Source organism: Lepisosteus oculatus, chromosome 7 (genome assembly GCF_040954835.1).
Source record: "Lepisosteus oculatus isolate fLepOcu1 chromosome 7, fLepOcu1.hap2, whole genome shotgun sequence".
Lineage (NCBI taxonomy): Eukaryota > Metazoa > Chordata > Actinopteri > Semionotiformes > Lepisosteidae > Lepisosteus > Lepisosteus oculatus.
The window spans coordinates 36,437,517-36,458,525 of NC_090702.1; the positions used below are offsets into that span (position 1 = coordinate 36,437,517).

The 21,009-nt window shown below is 33.4% G+C and overlaps 1 protein-coding gene across 5 annotated transcripts in view; it reads right to left on the reverse strand.

The window, feature by feature from the left end:
• Nucleotides 1–21,009, reverse strand: part of tbc1d22a (TBC1 domain family, member 22a) — a 218,954-nt gene that overhangs the window by 131,997 nt on the left and 65,948 nt on the right. For all 5 annotated transcript variants that reach the window (XM_015352687.2, XM_015352685.2, XM_006633433.3 and 2 more), the window contains one exon: nucleotides 13,785–13,899. In XM_015352687.2, coding sequence (XP_015208173.1) covers nucleotides 13,785–13,899 — 115 coding nt within the window. The remainder of the gene's footprint in view (nucleotides 1–13,784; nucleotides 13,900–21,009) is intronic.

The window sequence follows — 21,009 nt, forward strand, 5'->3', positions numbered from 1 at the left end:
AGCATTAATTTGTGGTAATTTGCTGTCATTGGGATATCATTAGAGATAATGGCTTACTTACAAGTAATTATGACACAAAATGCTTCTGTTTTAGATATAATGTATACAAATAACCAGTAACATATTTTACACATAAGACTGGCAAAGTAGAAAATAATCCCATTTATTAATAAATGTCTCACTTAATTGTTATAAATTGTATTTGATCAAATATGGTATATATGAAAAGTGTATAATGTTTCCTATATAAATCTGTGCTGAAATTCAATTTACATCTTTTTATAGCACAGTAATTAACCAATGTCCAAAATATTTAATAACCATGATTACTCAAGAAAAGGGGAAAAAAGTGCAACTACCAACAGCCACATCAATTTTCTTACATTATCCTAGTTCTTCTTTCAATATATTACAGAGACATATAGATTAATTTATTTTTAAAAAACTAATATAACAATTAGCATTAGGAATCAAAGATTTTTACATAACTTAAATCATATATACTTTTACATCCTGTTGTATTTATAGATACAAGCATAAGTACCTTGATTTTGCAGCACGTAGTCTTAAATTGTAGGAATGTGTACCGAACTTCAGAGGTCAAACACATACTGTATTTTATGAAAGTTTTATATTTAAAATGCAATGCTATTTTATTTTGCACAGGAATTGTATTATTCACCTCACCTGTCTATCTCTTGTCAGTGTTAGGTGATATTAAATAGTCCATTTCAGAGTATAGAGTTGAATTAGCTACAACAAACAGTGCTTTAGCAAATCAGTTAAACTTATTGACCTTGTGTGAAATATATTAAATGCATATACTGTATTTAGCCTTTCCAATTTTAAACTATGATTCAAGGTTAAGAAAAAATGCAACCAAGAAGTGATATACACTATACATGTTATATTATTCACATAGTTGTATTTGAACCAAATATTTTTTTGAGTTAACTTAGGGGTTAAAAAACATCAAATGCAACATATCTCAGGAAACAAAATCCATGAAGCTTAAACAATATTTATACATGCCAATTGAAAGTATAAACTGATAAGACCCACCAGTCTTCCAGAACAGAATCTCTGTAATTACTTATAAGGACTGAATTCAGAAATAAATGTAAACACTTGAGGCTTAGAAAATGTAAATATTTTAAATATAAGACGATATGTCTTCTAATGCTTGCTTGGGAATGCTTTGTTTATGAGTAAACAAATTATGCTATGCATTCTTCTGGAAAAGGCACTTAGAATACTATTTCAAAATCCACTGGAAAGTTCCAAAAAATACTTAATATTTCACTTTAAATTAAATTTACATTGTTAGATTTCTTCAAATGGTTATAAAGCACAAGCGTCAGTCAAAAAATAAACAACATCTTGTAGTATCCAGTCTTCTGTCTACAGTAAATGTGGAAAGATTTTTATGACTAACTGCAACATCAACCCACAGTCATTTGCATGTGACTTGAAGGTGTTGAGCATGTATTAAACTTACATCATTGTCAGGCGTAGTTCTAATTCTAAAATTGTCCATGTCCTTTTTCATTTAAATTAATTACTTACAAGGTTAGAAAAATGTACTTATGAAGTATTTGGTATGATACCTATTGGAAATTTCACACATGTAGGACATCACACCAGGCCTGCAACCTATGTACTGTATGAACAGTCTGTTTCTCCTGTATGGTGATAGGCAAAAAACACCTAAGAAACAGAAGCTAGAAATAGCATAGCTGTATCAGTGGAGGCCAGTTATATTTTTATAGGTCAACAGGACACGCCATTTTAGATACATGGCAAGGAAGTTTTATGGATAGAGTGAAAAGAAAGTAGTGAGATTTCAGAAATACAGTATATACACATCGCATTCACTAATATAATAACAGGTACCAAAGTGGGTGTTATGTGAGCTTGAGTGTTCCCACATATATTGATCAGCCAAGTTACTAGAACAAGCAGAAATCTGCTTCTACTTTATATGCATCATAGGAATATGCATACAGAAAGTCAACTGATGATGGAATGCTTTGATAAGGAATCAAAGGCAGGGCAATAGGGACAGTTGACTACCAAATGCTTCAACAGTGTGGGTTGCACTCCCCATGAGCAATAACGTCTTACAAATGTCACCTCTCAACAGCCTGCTGACAAGAAAAAGAGTTACAGGAAAGCCCTCTATGATCTAGTAAGCCAGATGTAAAATATAAAGCAGTCATTCATGTGAGGCTAGTCGATTACCATAAAAAATGTCATGGGAACTTTAGCTTCAAAACTGTAGAATACAGTTGTCCACTTTTATAAAATGCCCCAGTACTACCACAGCATATTGAGAAATGGTAGTTAGAAGTGAAAAAAAACAGTGTACCACAGCATATCAAGAAAACAAACCCCTTGGGACTATGCTTAAAATGAGCTAATAATGAGTAATATGAAACATGTTAATGTTGTATGTGACCCACCTTCATTTTAAAGCTCTATGCAAATAACTAATTAAAGGTATTTCAGTAATATATTTATAATTAGTTTTAGTAAAGTTTTATTATGTGCTTTTGTGAAATACATGAGGTAGGTAAAGAAAACATTATCAGGCTAATTATTGTAATCATGCTCAAGTGCCCCATTATAAAAAAATGTAATCTATGATTTTCTAGCAGAAAAATGTTCTAATGAGGTATATTATTTTATTATTTTTTATTTGAAATTTAGTTTGTATGAACACCGATAGTATCATCGTCTAGGAAAATCGGTTTAATTTTTAATGACTAAGTCTAATAAAAGACTACAGCTTTTGTAATTATTCAAATGTTTTAACTTAATTTGTAGTTAAATTTGTAAGTTTTTGCCATTTAGTTATGGAAGAGATTTATTCCTATGGATTCCAAGTAATTCTTAACAGTACTACTTGTTGTGTCATCACACGAGGAAACTAAATGTTTTCTAAAATTATAAAAAAGGAAATAAAAAGAAAGGACAAATAAAAGGGACAGATCTCAGCTGTACATCACCTTTGACATATAACAGTAATGTAGCTGTTATGTGGACTTTGTTGCAAGCCCCAAAACAAGATGGATCTAATCTCTACTAATAGAAGTGAAAGCACAAGGTATACCAATACAGATGAAAACTAAACTCTTAAAACTGATCTCGGTGGCAGGCAAACCCAGGGTAATATACTGTACCAAGACCCCACCAGGTAATGACATTTTGCTTTTTTTAATTCTGCACTGCTAAACAAGCACATTAACTTTGTCCAAGGCAAACAGAGATAAATGCATTCAAAGGACAATTTTCAATGTTTTTTTTTTTCATATGAATTACATTCTCCATTTTCTGAAAGTAAACACAGAACTTTAAATGTAAAAATCTACAGAGATTGTACTGTCATGGAAAAAAGGTATTTTTAATTAAATATTTTGAAAGATGAACAAACAAAGCTTAAGCATAGACGTTTAAGTTTTACGCAGAAAGAGTATGCAAGGATTAAAAAAACAAAAAATTCAATTCTTCACATTACTTAATCTCAGATGACTACCCAAAGATATTTTCTTAATAGCCCACTAACAGGAATCAGTAATTTTAATGAGTGTCTAGTATATTACATGGCAAATTAAAATTTGTGGTGCTCACTGTACCCTAGGTGGTTCATTTAAATAAGTGATGATGGTGGTCATTAACTTTATGTTTCTATCTCTTTAGATCATTGGCTTTCTGTTTATGTACAAATGGAAACATTTTTCTTTATGATTCTGTATCCACATTGCAACTGCAAAATCTTGTACCTATAGATACAATTTGAAAGTTATCACTGATCTGTATTAAAACAGATTGGCCACACATGTGTGCAGACAGCATGAGTATGTGTGTATATTTTAGTGAAGAAGTATGTGGCATTTTTTTGTTTAAAATTTCTCATTCAGCTCACATGGATAAAAATATCCAAAATACAACATTAAACTTGGCTAGTCAGATTTGCATTTTACCATTTATACATAGACACTGCAATATTTAGCAGCCTGCGAAGTGAAGATGTGACAGAAAATGTGTGTTTTCAAAGTAACACTTTCAGGAGGGAAAGTGGGGATGTATTACACATTACAACACTTGTTATCTTGCTTTACAAATAAGAACTGTTAGTGATATCAGACATAGAGAATACATTAATCTGTTTCTGATAAGCTTACTTTTGCTTAGAAAATTGTTTTGTATCAAAGATGAAACAAAGGAATAACTGCATGGTGTGAAGGATTTAATCTATCAGAAGCTTACTTTAAGCCATGCTCTCTGAACACACAATAAAAAATGGCAGCACTAAAATAGAAGATACAATAGTGGCATATTCTCGTAAGAGTTGTTCCTGATGTCTTTGATGGCTACTCTGAGATATCTGATTATAGTAAAGATGTATTTAAGAAAAAATAAATAATATATAAATTATCAAGTTATATTGCATACAGTATGGAGATTTGTGTTTTCAAATCCAAGTATTAAAAGAAAAATAATTTTGAAAAACTTCCTTTGCAAAATCTCATTTTATTATTGTTAAGAAAAGAAAACTTGAAGAAGCATTAGATTCATGGTAGTCATAGGTTAGATTTACACTCCCCACAGCTCTTTAATTTTCATCCCACCAATTGCAGGACATATAGGCTCACTTACATTGCCTTGCATTTTCCAAGTTATTTGATTGTTATGGATAATAATGGATAGTTAATAGTAATTGATTTCAGTTTTTTTATTCTGAAATAAAAAAGGTAAACATAAAATATGCAAATCCAAAGTGAAAAATAAAATAAATTTGACTATAAAACCAAAATCAGTCCATTATTAAATATCAATTTGTTATACATTTCTTATATTAACAGTAATGGAATAGTTTAATATTATTCTAGGTGCCTGAAGGAAAAAAATATGAAAGTGTTGCTGCTTAGAGGTGATCATACTTTCTTCTTAATACCATTTTTATAATTAAATATCCTAGTTTTAGTGTCACTCACATGTCAGGCATAATTAGAAGATGCCTGTACCTCTGCAAGAAAACTTTGAAGAAACTGAGGCCCTTGTGAGCACCACCTCCTTAGAGCCTTCTCAACATGGTTAGATGAGGATCATTAATTATAACTATACGAAGACCATTGGGAAACCATGAAGAGAGCACATGCCAGAACTAAAGTATGCAGCTCCCTTTGGAGTACATTTCTCCCCTCATAATTACATTAATTGCAATTAGCTTTCAACTCCTTCATAATTCTTTAATTTTGACACCTGCAGAAGTCCCTTGGCTTGTGTTCAACACCATTTTGCTACTATCATTACTCAAATTCCTTTTTCACTGGCTCTCGCGGTGCATGATTTATCCAAGATAAGATTAAATGTAATATGATCTTAAAGCTTTCTCAGTCAAACTTCAAAAACCTTACAGCCAACACAATTTTGCTTAATCTAGGCAAAAGAATCAACTGGACGATACATGATACATTTTGTGAAATGTGCAGGAAGCATCCATATTAAAGCAGTGTTCTTTTTCTTGTGTGTTTTTTAAGCATTTTAATAATGAAGAAAGAAATTATTAAAGTATTGTTCAATATACTAATAACTATTGATAAAAATGCAAGGTTTATGGTCTAGAAAAAAGTATTGATTTTGATATTGATCCACCCATCCATTTTCTAACAACTGTATCCAGTTCAGGGTCACGGGGGAGCTAGAGCTTATCCTCACAAGCAACAGGTGCAAGGCAGGGTGAATCCTAGACGGGACTCCAGTCCATTCCCATATTCTATTGATTTTTTTATCTAAAGGTTTCAAAGTGATGGTACGTTTGTCAGAAATTTCCCATATTCTGACAGTAACCTCAGTGCATGGGGTAGATGTAGGGTCATAATTCAGATTTGATGGTAGAGAAATAGTTTAGAGTTCATATAGTTTGAGAAAACGATATGAACAAATAAACATCACATTACCATGTTGAAACAATGATCTCTTTTAAGGTAAGAGGTAAGAAAAATAAACAGATCTGGGATATTTCCTTTAATGTATAGTGGTACACATGCCTCTATTAAATACTAACTCTGCTATGGGTACTATGTGGCTCACAGTGTGAATAGTATGTGGATGGCCTCGACAGTGTGCACTTTGGATGACAGATTGCACAGTCCTCATCATTTCATTCTGTTAACAGGGCTGTAGTAAGACAAAACATAAGAATGTGTGAAAACATTTGCACATTAAAGGAAGCCATTCAACTTGTCTCACTCAAATAAAAATAAAAAATATATCACACATGAATATAAAGTTACAAAGCACATTCAAAAATTAATAGCTGTCAGATTTAAAGTTTATTAAAGGCTGTTTAGAATTATCCCAAAAAGCAGAGGCATTGTTCTTTACTTTGACATAGTTAACATGACCCTCCTTTAAGTTTTAAAGTTTTTGTTTTTACTTTAAATAACAAATGTAGAGAATGGAAGTGCAAGGTCCTACTTTTAAACTACATTTAAAGAAAGCACTCTGAAGCATAAATGACTTTCTTTTCTCTTGCATATTAAAACAATATTTAATACTCAGAGAGCATATATCATTGTCACCTCAAACTACATCAAATGTGCCTTAAGAGAAAACTCAATTGCAAGGAGAAATTTATTGCAAGCTAAAAGGCAAAATACATTGTTCATCACATTGTCTAACATAGTGTCTTTGAAATAAGCATATGGCAGTAAACTAGTTAGATCATTCCCAAAATAACACACCTTGTTGTCAGCCTTCATACTCTTAGTGATTAGTTCATGTAAAGAAATGCACATCCGCCATTAATCCCTCACACCCAAAGAAGAAATTTTGTGTTTCCTTTCTTCTCTTTTCAGCATGAAATAGACCTTTAACTTGTTCCTTTGCATGCTGACACAGCTACCTACTTGAACTATATCTTCCATAAATGCAGTATTACAGATATCTATTATTGTCATCCCTCCATCTGCTATATGTCACGTAAAGACATAGTAACAAGTAGAGGATAAAACAATGAAATCATCCCTGTGATGTCACTTAATAGGGCACTGGGCCACCACATACGGCCAGCACACCAGCTAGTCTACCAATATCTGGCTTTCTGCAGGAGGGATGCAGCGCCATTCTTCCACTTCAAAGTTATTGAAGTCAGGCCAGGTTGACACTTACTTTTATTGTCCCAGATAGAAAATGGACAATAAAAATAAGATGAAGGAGAATACTGCTGTGTCTTTCTAGAATATGCAATAAAGGCCTGACTGGGTTCAAACCTTGTAACTGAGAAAGCCATGACATATGTGTAACATCAGTGTCATGCCATGCAATCAGATTCATACTACTAGGTGAAAAACATGTGCTCTGTGTATGTGTGTGTTATCATCCCAGAAGCACCCCACCCAGCAGAAATGAGATAAAGACGACCACTCAGTACCATTATTTATTAGCATCAACCTTTCCTTCTAAGTGAATGGGTACACCCAACTCAAGCCAGTAAAATGTGAGCCATAACATTACAGAACCTCCAGAACCCTGTTCCAACATTGTTGGATTGTACATCAGGTCTGTAGAATTCTTTATGTTGGGACCACATGTACACTAGTTCACTTATCAAGAAAATGGTGAAAGATGATTCATCAGACCATATCACAATTCTCCACTGTTCAGTAATCCATTGTTGTGCTCTTTGTACCACTGGACTCACAAAAATGCATTGTCAGGTGTGATCAGTGGTTTGTGCACTGCAACCTGACTGTTATCATGCTCTCTGGAACATTTTTGTAAACTCTGTCTCCTCCTGCAGCCATGCTAACCATACCAAGGCCTGTCCAACATTTGTAAACATAACCCTAAACAATTTGCGATATTATTTGCTTAATGAATGCATGATCCATATTTTTCAGGAAACTCTTTCTTTCAATATTCAATTCCACTACCCATATGTCTATCTGTGACTAGTCCAGCTCAGATCCATGCACGAGCCCTGTTGCATAGGCATACACATACCTTTTTTCATACCATTAATGTAGGGGAATAGATATATGGTGAAACCTATAATTAACTCAATTAACGAAAATATGTTGCACCATATAAAAACAATAGTGAAACATTACAGATGCAAGTAAATTGCAGGTAAAAATACATGAAACAAGACATTTTATTCAGACTTTAATGTGTAAGTTCTGCATGGTTCTTATGGTTCTAGGGCTTCCTGCATTACAAACAAGAACCATTTTTTTTCTTATTCAACCAGTCAAAAGCTTCAAAGGCACTGACAAAGTCAACCCACTGGATTTCTTCACAATCAACTGTGAAACACGAACCAGTGGATACAACCGGAAAGTTTGGGGAAGAACGTTGTAAAGCAAGAACAAGAGGCAATTTTTTACACAAAGAGCTGTGTGGAACAAGATATTCAGCCACGTTGTTGAAGCTGAAACTTTGGCTTCTTCTACCAAATGGCTGCATGAGGTTCTCTCTTAATAAATTACTAGAAATCAAATGAGTAAGGTGGACCTAATAGTCCCCTCTTGATCCAAACATGTTTAAGTTCTCTCATAACCACTGTGTGTACTTGCTGAATTCACATCAAACCCAAGAATCAGTTCATGAGATAAAATGGGATATAAAGTTCTTCCTCTCAGGATTACTTAATAGGGAGATTACGTCATCTAAACAGCCATGCAGCATGGGAAATCTTATACCTTGGCTTTCTCTCCTGTTTCTAAAGCATTCTCCCTTCATGTTTTGCATTTCTTAATCAGACATTAGTGTTTTTTTATTTACCATACTTCAAGAAAAGCACTGATAACAAAACTGATAAAAGGACTGTTTAATCAATTCGTCATATTTTTAGAAATTAAAAGCATGCATTTCAAAAGCGAGAAATAAACAGTATTATTTAACTGAAACAAACAATCTTATTCAAGTGTAATGCAAGTTATAAAAAATTAGAAGAGGGAGTTAGCTTCTGATGGAAACCAAAAGTAGGAGTGTTCTTCCACTCTGACATTCAAGCCTTCTCTTTTCAGACACTTAACATGAACGTCCATTAATTGGAACTCACGTCTTCATCAGTCCACCATTTAGAAATAACACAGCTCATTAAATTGGATGCTATTTGAACTAAATGGCCCAAGAATCCTTTTAGGTTCAAGAAAACATCCTTTCATTTGTTTCTTGGTTCTTTACGACAGTGTAAGTCTCACACCTCTAAATCAAAGACAGAACACCAAAGAATTCTGCAACAAGATAGTTTTCAGAATTGTTAACAAGCATCATGACTGCTATGGAATGATTACTTATCAAGTGCTAACATTACACGTTTTACAAATTAAGAAAAATCTGCAAAACCACAGAACTCAGAAAAAAATTATCTTTTCAAAGTATCAACTGTTTTTAATTAACTTTACCTTTATTATGCATTTTAAAAATCCCTCAATTTCACTTATAGTTTTAAAGTAAAAGGTGCTTTTAACACCTGTCTTATGGTGTTATGCTGAAATGTCACACCATTTATGATACAAAAACAAGAAAAAAGAGCAAAGTGCGTCAAACATTCAAAGATGTTTAATATAACAGCTCTGTGAAGGAAAATCTTCCATTTATAATTCTGATGATCACAACACACATCTTCCACTTCCCCATGATTCAAACATTAATTTACACCTTGATAATTGGAATATGTGAAAGGCTTACTGCATCAATGATATTTAGCTCACAATAAATTCCATGCATTAGTGCTCTTGCAGATCCCTATAGGCTATGAGAATTTAGTCCTCTTGCCAGTGCAGCACTAATTACAACTTCTGTAGCACAATGCCATTCATGCAGTGCATGCTAAAAAGTCTACAGGATAAAAAGAAAAGTGATTTCTTTTTTATTTTGCACTATCATGCTCTCTCGTGGTTGTGAAGATTAAGACCAGTAAACAATGCCACTTTTATAACCAATTTATAATTGCTTCATTTGTTCATGCATCTTAAGGTCTTCAGAAGTTGATCACAATAGGAACGCAAACCCTCAAGTTCTTGCTTGCTCCAGAGCTTGCTCCCTGGGCTTCAAAAGAAGGAATTAAATTTACTTAGCTGTTGCTAATGTAAAATAATGATTTCCACAACCTAATGATGTAAATGAAAAGGCTTTTGCAGGCTTTAACTAGGTCCTTCTGTTAAATCTCACCTAATTCAAACATACACTGCACACCTACAAGAATACAGAGAACCAATGAAGTGTTGCAAGACAGGTATTTGACTAGTGCTCTATTTCTTCACTTGTACTCTCAGGAGATAATGTAAGCATGGCAGCGATTCTTGTACGAATAATTAGTATTATGCAAATGTTGTTATCTGGAAGTCAATATCTTACACAGATCTTACCCCTAACACATTTTCCTTGCATCTAGGATTGTAACCGGACAGAGGATGAGACATATGCCAGCCTGAAGGTGTCTGTAATCTCCTGTATGATTACTGTATCTAGTGGACACACCTGAATATTCAAAGTATGGTACATTTCAATCAGAAACAAAAAAATATATCTAGGTCAGCATTCAGCATCTCTTTCATTCATTTATAAACTTCATTATTTCTTAATTACATATTGCAGCACAGTACATCTCAAATCTCCTATCTCACAATGTGATTTGAGTTAAACATTGTTCCTTTAACATCAAATATTCTTAATCCCAGCAGATCACTCAGAAAATTGTCTTTAAGTTAAGGCAGATGAAAAGGAGCCAACACAACAATTTTCTTTAACAGTTGTTTAATCACTGCTTTAAAAGTAACATCAAGAACAATTTAATCAATCCTGTTTTTAGAATTAAAAATGTAATTCTTTCTAAAATCATGAAAAATATTTTAATGTGAAAAAAGTAAAATAAAAGTAAACTAAATTATCGAAAATAAGAAGTGATAGTGATGTTCTGATGGGAATTAATAGTAGAGTTTTCTTGCATTGCTTGGAATTTGACTATGATTTATCATATACATCACTATCTACTTCTACATGCAGCAGAATGGCAGGTTCTGCGTTTTACTGCAGAGAAATGCCACTATGTGTGTTGACATTTTGTGTTTTATCCTTTGTGAACACTAATATTTCCTATTCTTAAGTCACTTGTTCCAATCCTCTGACAGCTTCTGCCAAATATATCATTAGACAGTACTTCAGATTCTAGCTCATGAAAGCAAAAATCTACTGTCTGCTGGAAACAATACATCAAAACTCTATGTTAAGTGTCTCTCCATTTCCTTTGAAGGTTTGTGAGCCTGTTCCTTCAAAATATATCTACAAATATTGGCTTGACAACAAAGATGTCAGAACCTTTTGAGAATCTTACAATGAGACTGAATTTGATTAAATCAAATTAAAAAAAAAACGGCATTCCACTTGAATGAGATAATGTTTTACCTTATTGGCCAAAAAGTAAAAGCTCTGCATTTTTAATATTCTTTAGGTTCCAAACTTTGGATGCATTAAACTGTCTAACAAGACTGAATTAATAAAGTAGAGTGATTGACAGGAGACACTGTCATCCTTTCATTGCCTGAACATCTCTTTATTATTAGGAGATAAAAAGTTGTGAATGACTATGGAATATAGAAATAATGTAAAGTCTGTTGTATTTAATGTTATTCATGGACAAATACGTACATAATTTTACTACACAATTTCACAAAATATATTTACAATTATCTTAGAATATTTTAAGAAACAAACTTGTTCAAAGTCTTGCTTTCTTTCATTAAAACATGCATTTGTTTATTTTTTTTTTCAATTAAGCAGGAAGAAAGGGCCTGCAAACAGAGATCCAGCTGTTATAGGATCATTAGCAGCATTTGCACTATCTATCAAATAAAGGGGTAAGAGGTATAAGCTGCAGGCCCTCTCAGGAGTGGGGTCCTATCCTACTTAAGAGATGATTAGGGAGTCTGAGGCAGTAGCTATCATTAGTTGCTTAGCAATGGAAGGCCCCCTAAGATGAACAAAGTAAAATGAAACAAAAGGGGGAAAGCATCACCTTGCAAATCTGTAAATGAAAGATAATCTCTCAGCTAGTGAAGGACATCATGTCCTTCCAGTGACATGTTGTTGGGACACTATCTAAATGAGGGCATGCAGAGCATCCAGGACCTGTGATGAAATACCCTAAAGTATTTTTCTAACTCTGATAAATGCTCACCGACACAGGTATCAACACACCTCTTTAGTGGTGATTACTTACAAAGGAACTATTGGAAACACATTTGAAGGAGACATAACCAAATATTGCTTTCTGCTTCTGTATCATACCAATGAATGATAAACAGACCTTATGAAGAGAACAAAGGTTTGTTATATTATTTGCTTCACTTTTTTACCCTTGCAAAAATAAAGAACAAACATTTTATCAATGTCTCATATTCTCATATCTCCTCATATTACTCACACATTCAGTGCATGAGAAAGTTAAATCCCCTTTTCATTTTTAACCTCTTCTAATACTAAAGCCCTTCATCCTCAAAGAGGCCATTTCCACCTGGAAGGATGTGCCCTTAAACATCTTGCATTATCTTGGAAAATATGGACAGTACAGGCCTGGTTAAGGGATTAAATTCAAGATAAGATGGGCATCAAGTCTGAACCATCACATTTTTATAAATTTCTATTCACAACACAAACTAGAAAGAAACATCCAAAATAAAACAGAAAAAAACAAACACATTTTATTTGCATTCTTCATAAATTATTTTTCAAGTAGCACATGTAGGATGCCAAAATGTTTTACACGGATTCTCCAATAAGTGTACTACTTTAATTTAGATAAAAAAAAAATTTGACAAATAGAACAGAGATAAAAAACATCTGCATGAGGTTTTATGATGCCATGTCCTGACATGGTTGTTTTAGCCTTCCAAAGTAAAATACAAAATTAGGAAAAAATTAAAAATAGAAGTTTCAATATTATTGATCTTCACTTGATTGGCAGGTAGACATATAAATGGAAACAGATAAAACTTTGGCATTTGCCCTGGAAACCTATAAACTTCCCCTAAATCTCTAAATGGTCAGAATTCATTGAGTGACAGCTAGTTGCACCAATCGGAGCAGCGTTATGACCTGTCATTTCTTTGTTGTTTCTTGCATTTAAGATTAAAAAATCAAAATATTTTAACTGCTAAACAGTAAGGACATTGGGTATTTGATATTTCACGATTTAGCTTTTTATTTTGATTTTGTGGCATTATATTTTTACATAAAACTGACAAATACTCAGCTTGTGGTTTTTGAATAAAGCACTTTTTTTTCTGTGGCATAAATTGATTGTGTTGCCCAATCAGAATATGAAATACACTTTTTTGAAAAAGATTCTTGTTTCTTATGATACATAGTTCGTGGTGCTTTGTTTTTAACTTTACTGCTAAAGGTTGATGAAGTCAGCATGTAGGGCTGTATGTAATTTCAGGGCTAGGTTATAAATGTCTTTAATTTCTAAAAACGTTTCACTATTGTGAAAACAAATGTGATAGATTAAGACGATATTGGAGATTACCTGCATGTGCAATACTTTCTGAAATGTTTACAAATATTTTGTTTATGACAATGTAAAGTGTAAGGTATAATGTACTTCACTGCTTGTCTCACCTATGTACAACATGGATAGAAGTCTTTCAACAAGATAAATAGACTTATTAGAAACTGTTTCAAAATAATACTATTTTAATAGCAGGACATTTGCTTTGAGTGTCTTTATTTCTATTTTAAAGGAGTAAAATAAAAATGTCTTATGTACTCACCAATATATTCAAAAACGTAGACGACAAAGAACGGAGTGACGAGGTCATTTATTCCTTGCACATAGCCACTGGCTGGGTGTCGGATAGCCCAAATGAAGAGAATGCGTTCAAAGATCTGTTGTCAATAACAAGAAAAAGTTATTATAAACAAAAACAAACTAAAAAATGATGAGTTAATACTGTGTTAACTTTTCAAGCACCACAGCATCTGCATCCAAGATTTTATCTACAGTATATATATATTAAATGCATTGATATTGATATGCAGTTGTAAGAGTATGTAATGTACAGGTCAGAAAACCAAATGGAAATGTTTTCATGGTATTCCTTGAAATTCAATAATTTTTTTGTGGTATTACATTTTGCTGTAGATATCTTCTAGGACTAAAGTTTGATAATCAGAAAGCTACATTTAATGTTAAATGTATTTTCAGAAACAATGAGTATACACTTATTCCTAGCTACCACTTCCTAAAAAATGTAACTACTAAGACTGTATTCAAATATAAATGAGATAGCAATGTATACACAGTATCGGACCTGCACCCTCATACAGTTAAATACAAACTATTTGTTTCGACAAAATTTTTCACAATTCTTTTGCACATAAAAACAGTTCTACTAGTGCATCTAGCATAATGTATAATGCTTACAGTAGAATGCACTACAACCAAAGCAGCGAAAGTATGATTTTTAATAGAACATTTATTAAATTAAGAAAATGGCAATCAACCAAAATTATTGCAATCAAAATTCCTTAAAAATAATAGAACCAAGACAAATTTAATCTGATGTTCCCTAAAGTACAAGGATAAGAACTGTATGCCCCCTCTTCGATGCATTAGATGATAACTAACAATAACAAGCTCTGTGCTTAAAAGTTTTGTTCATTTCTTAAAAGACAAAATAAAACATACAATTCCTTTTGTTATCTTAATTCAATCTCATTTTCTTCTGTATTCTCTTCCGTCACATAGTTTTAAATATATAAACAGTAAACCAGTATGCTCACACCCACTGTTCTAAGTGTGCATTGCAAGAGTAATTCTACCAAGCGTGTCCAGTAATTCCGTAGGCAAACAAATGATTTAACACTTTGACAATATCCTATCTGTGTAGGTGCTCTACTACATTGCACACAGAACATCCTGTAGGTGCAGAAACCACACCATAATTCTCTACTGAGAATTTCACCCATTGCACTACCATACACAAGTCACTGATGAGGAGTAAAGTGAACAGAAACCATAAGTAAAAAGTTATAAAAGTAAAAAGTATATTTCTATTTTATCTATCCTATCATTCCATGTGTCAACTTGTCTTAAGAAAGTAAAACCAGTTTCTTATTGTCTCATCTGCCAGAAGGTTATTTGCATTATTTTGAACTTAATTCACCTGATATCTCCATAGAACCCCCCCCCCCCCAACTTCAAAAGAACACAAGTATTTCAGTAAAAGGATATAATTTCTTTACAATACATGTACAAACTCACTTTCATGAAAGGCCATGCTTTGGATAGACTTAAAAACACCTATTTACAAACAGCAAGAATAAAAAGAACACCCCTCCCCACTAAGCCCCCCCAGCACACTGGGGGCCTCAACACTCAGACATACCACCAGAACTCTTGATTGACTTAAAATCTTAAATGATTATGAAAACATGTAAGTTATATGGTCATACAGGAGGTCACTGAATAATATGGTGATTTAAACTCTATAATGAAAAATGTAAAATTTTAATTTTATGGCTACTTAACTGTAATAAGAAGACGTGTACCAGGTCGAATGTAGCATTTATTAATTTAGGTCAAGGCAAAGTAACTGGATTTACTAGATCAAGGAAAGAACAACTCAGGATAAAATAAATCATGTGCGTCACTGTCAATTTTTCATGTACATTTTTGACTGTCTTTCTGCATCTGTAGATCAAGGACTTTCTTTTACTCCAACTTTCTTTCTTGTCTTTATTCTAAGGCAAACACTTCCATCTTCATTAAAGGCAATGTCTGCAAGGTTTTAAATGTTTCACCTTGCTGTCAACTTTCTCAAATTAAAAGAGGCTTGAAGTTCAACTTAAATAAAGCAGAGAAATGTATTTTCATTTTTTAAGCAGTCAGTGCTTGACATACAAGACAATATATCACACGCAGTGGGATTCTAGTTTTATACCTGTCATTTATATAGAAACACATTTCTCAAATTTTACAAAGTACCACAAGCTGCATCATTTGTAAATGGAATAAAGTTTTAAAAAGCAAAGCCAACATGTATTATATTCACATCACTTTAAACATTCTTTTTATCATCAAGTTGCATTAATTATATTCAGAGAGGAGACCCTGGTAATGTTTTCTCCTCCCCTCAGAATAAAAACGTCCAAGGTAATGCAACCATGAGGCTGAGATGAGTCACTGAAACATGCCCTTCATAAAACAGTTAAAAAACTATATATCCCAGAGGCATGCAGATAAAGGATAAAAGATAATAATAGTATATATAAATTCTTATAATATGAATATGATTTTTTTTGCTAGGAAATGATTATGGTTTTATGTTAACACTGCAAACTGCTAAAAATCATTACTGATTGGAACAACTTGTTTCAAAAAGTGATTCAAAGTACCTGTGCACATAGATTTTTTATAATTGTTGCATATATTTGATTAGGAGCGAATTAGGCTCTCTGGAGCCACTTTGGTATCTCCTACAAACCCAGACAGATGTTTCACTTATTTTGCCAAAGGTACTAAGATTAAAAATTGCACAAAAGCCATACAAAAGGAGCAGTGCAAAATAATATTTTTTCTGTTTTATTAGCACAGCACAGTTGTGCAGTAATAATAACTAAGTAATTTATAATAATAAATTATTATATTATTAATAATACCTGAAGAAGGCTCCACGGCCGAAATGTTGTGTTCTCTTTCTTCTTTTTTTCAGCATGGAATACACCTATTACTTGTTCCTTTGCAATTTATAATAATTACTTTTTTGCTTAAAAATAGCATACCACAAACAGAGTACAAAGAAAATCATTTTATGGTTATTTTTTCACATTGATACAAGTGGAAGAAATCTGGTGACAATATGTCTTGAAGACATTAGGCCAAAACTACTGAAATCACTTAAACCAAAATTCAATTCAGTATCGTAAACTCATGATTTAGCCCTCCATGTAATCTATTCCCAAATTAAATTTATGGATGGACAAAGCTTCCATAACATGAAGTTCCAATTCTGTCTGTAATACATTTTATTAGTGATTAAAAAAAGATTGTGCACAATAAATAGAAATGCCTTCCATACTAGGGCAAATTTAGGGAGACCAAGAACGTTAAAGGTAAGGATTTCCTTGTAGCTCATGTTTTGATTAAGCAAATAACATCCTATCATCCTAAGAGTCATGCATAAAATGCTGGACAGGTTTGGTTGCCAATAATACAGTTAGAATGGCTGTAAGAGGAGACTTCAGTTATTTTGAAAGTTATGATTGCTGGGACAGATTTGGTAGGTCTTTCAGTGACCTAGACAGCTTATCTTTCCAATGTTTTGCAAGCAACGGTATCTAAGGTGATGTCAGCATGGAACTCTAAAAGAAAGACATCAGCAATACAAGGTAACAGTAATCGGAACCTCATATCCAAATCCAAAATCATGATGTCCATCAATCAGTTTGAAGAGCAAGGCTAAACAGAATCATTGACTGAAAATATTAACCTGGGGAACAAGCAGCAGGTTTAATATAAAAAAGCAAACAGCACAGGCAATGGACTACAAAGCAGTAGAGAAATGTGAAATGTGTTCCCTGAAAATGGACAAGAGCACGTGTGGCACCAATCTTAAGTAGTCTACCACACTGAGTGGTAGGACACTGGTAGTTCCATAATGTTATAAGGTGTACTAATACCCTCAAAAGGCAAAGTCAATGCTATTTGTTACTTTATGGTACTGAGTGATCAACTTCACCCTGTATTGCAGCATTGTTTTCCTGCTAGGAAGGGTGTCTTACAGAATGACAATGCCCCGTGATTGGTCAAGGTTTGATAACCATAACACAGACATTATCCATATGTCATGACCTTCTCAGTAACCAGATCTGAACCCAATCAAGCATTTATGGGATATTCTGGAATGACTCTTGAGACAGCATTTTCTACCTCCATCAACCAGAGTTAAATGTCATAGTCATGGAAGAATGGTTCTGAAGCCCAACTGCAGTAATCCAGATACGTACTGTATAGACTCTACCATGATATGCAGAGGCTACAATGGCAGAATGTAGTGGTCTAACTTTAAATTGGTGTGTCCATTTATTGGTCTACTACCTATATTTCCAAAACAAGCACTGATGTGCTTTAATCTGAATTTGCTAAAACATGAAAAAGAATTGTCAATGTTCACTGACTTCACAGACCATTAAATTTAATAAATATTTTATTTTATTTATGGTATAAAAGCAAGAATGAATTCCATATCTAAGGTGTAATTTGCTAGAGGGCATGATGTTTCATTACATCTGGTCTCATGTGGTATTGAAATTCAAATATTTTTTTAGTGCAACAACCAAGTGGACATGCATTACTCAGTAGTCACAGTCTGCTGAGTAAGTTGAAATATTCTTGTGAGAAAAGAACATTTACATAACCCTATATTAAAGCTGTGCTGCCACTCAACAAGAATTCTGTCAGAATATGACCAAGAGACAATAAAACAAAGTAACTGCATATAAAAAACTACGCTAACAATCAACAAACAGTTTAACAATAATCAAATTCAACAAGCAAACCAAATTCTACCTATTTCTGTGTATTTCCTCAATGTTGTGAAATGAAGCTTCATCTTTAGCTTAGTCAACAGTTTACATTACAACAGTACAAAAAATGCCCCCACTTTAGACTGCAGCTTTGTATTACTATTCTATAAAAGTTCAGTGCATAGGAACTTACTGTACAGTAAGACATGGGAAGGAAGGACCTCAGCCGATTACATCTCAAATGGTAGTCTGTATAAGAACATCACCATCAGATGTTTATCTTTCACCCCATAATAGTATAAGTAGTATAAGATCCACTACTTGTAATGCCAGTAAGAACATGTACAATCTTCTTGCATCATCATGACTACTTTTTCTCTTCTGACAATGACACCACAAAATGTGCTTGATCCATTCCAGAAATCACAAACATAGCCCTCCAATTTAACTGTACAATGGATTGGAATCTATGTAACACTGCTTAGATTAAAAACCTTTCCAGCAAGGCAGGTCAGGTTCCTTTTTGCCTTGAACACTGCAACTGAACTTCTTTTCTGAAAAAATCTTCACTGGCCTGGAAGGTTCTATTCAGTTATTGACTTACATTAAAGCTTGTTTTTCACTATCGAGACCTTAAGAAGGTCAGTGCCTAGCACTCTCAAGCCATGTGATACTGGGGCTGGTCAGTACTGGGATGGGAAACAGCTAAAGAAATTCAAGCTCTTGCAGCAGGTTCACACCCGAAATGTTATGTGCTCTTTCTTCTTTTTTTCAGCATGGAATAAACCTATTACTTGTTCCTTTGCGTCTTGCTATAATGACTGGAACCTCAAATCTGTATGAGATTTTGAAAAAAAAAACATTAAACTGTTGTCCAGACTATTTGATCATTAAATACATCATGGTAACGTTTGGAAGACCTGGAGTGTTGATCCCAGTTTCCAAGCTAATTCCACTTTAGGTGTGTCTAATCAAACATCCTTAAATTTTGTTGCTGCCACATAATTGTAGCCATGAGACACCCAGCCCTTCAGTGGAGAAGTGGGTAGCCTACCTATATGTAAGGCACTTTACAATGCTTTGGGATAAGTGTTATAAAAATGCAATATTTACAACAATTAATTAATATTACTGTATTTTCCTAATTGTCCAATGCTCGATTATACAAATGTTTAATAAATCACTTTTTTTTCAAGTTAAAAGTTATCTGGCTTGATAAGATGAACTAAAAAATATCTGAAAATATTTTAGCCCAAGTGATAAATCTGAAAGCAGCAAATAATGGACACATGCATCAACACTACTCATTGGGGCTGATTCCCCTGTACACCTCATTGCAATTAGCTATGAGTGGCCTCTTCAGAAGCTGTTTTCACTAGAGGAGTCAACATGATACATTTCACCAGAGGCAAAAACCTCAGACAGTACTATGTATCCTAACGTAAAATGGAATAAAAGGAAGTCAGGTGATACAAACTGATGATGTGATTGTACATTGCAAAATTGTCTCAGCAGTCCTACTTAAAATAATGTGTAATCATTAGGTAAAACAGACTGGGCATAAAGTGCACTCTTCTCATTATTTCAACATGTTGAGACATCTCACATTAAAGCAATGAAGGTTATGTGTACCCTGTCGGTTAAAGATACCATTCTCCTGCTCCCTTAACTCCAAACATTATACATTTTATTGTATATATGTGCTTCACCAAGTCACTTTGATTAATTAACCAAATTATAATTAATCTATAAAAACAAACTTTAACAAATCTAGAAATAACCAAAGAATGCAGATATACAAATCATAATTTTTGTACAGCTAGTCAAAAGCTACCAATGCATAAACACTCAACAGATTTTGTCACAAAACAAGTATATTACCGCATCGCATTTCAGAAAGGTACAGTCCATTATTATAAAAAAGAAAAAGACTGTCACCGAACGCCCAAGCCTATTGTAGGTAGTTATAAAATATAAAAGCTGCAATGATGATTCTAATGGAAGCAACTTAACAAATAATACGTTATATTTACTACAAAAAGCCACTCCTTGACAATGTTCACCATTTCTATCATAAGCACAACATTTCTGCAAAAACTTTAGATTAATATATATAATAAATGAGAATGGAAGAAAGGACAAATAGCAACTGCAAACAACTACACTCCCTGTGGTCTCACCTCAATTCGTAATGTATTAATTTAGAACAAAGTTGTAACAAGCACTAATTTCCTAAGGTTTGCAATTTACATGTTCAAGTGTTTAGTTTGTTAGGAAACAGGATATATTCACAGTTTCGTCACTTCATTAGATTTAGTTAATTTGTATTCATTTTCAGCCTTTTTAAATTACCATGTGCAGCAGGTGACTGACAGACCAGCAGTGCATAAAGATGGAAAACAATATTTTGTTTCACTGGAGATTGTAACACTTTTACTTAAACTGCAAAATCTTGGTGCAAAACTAAAA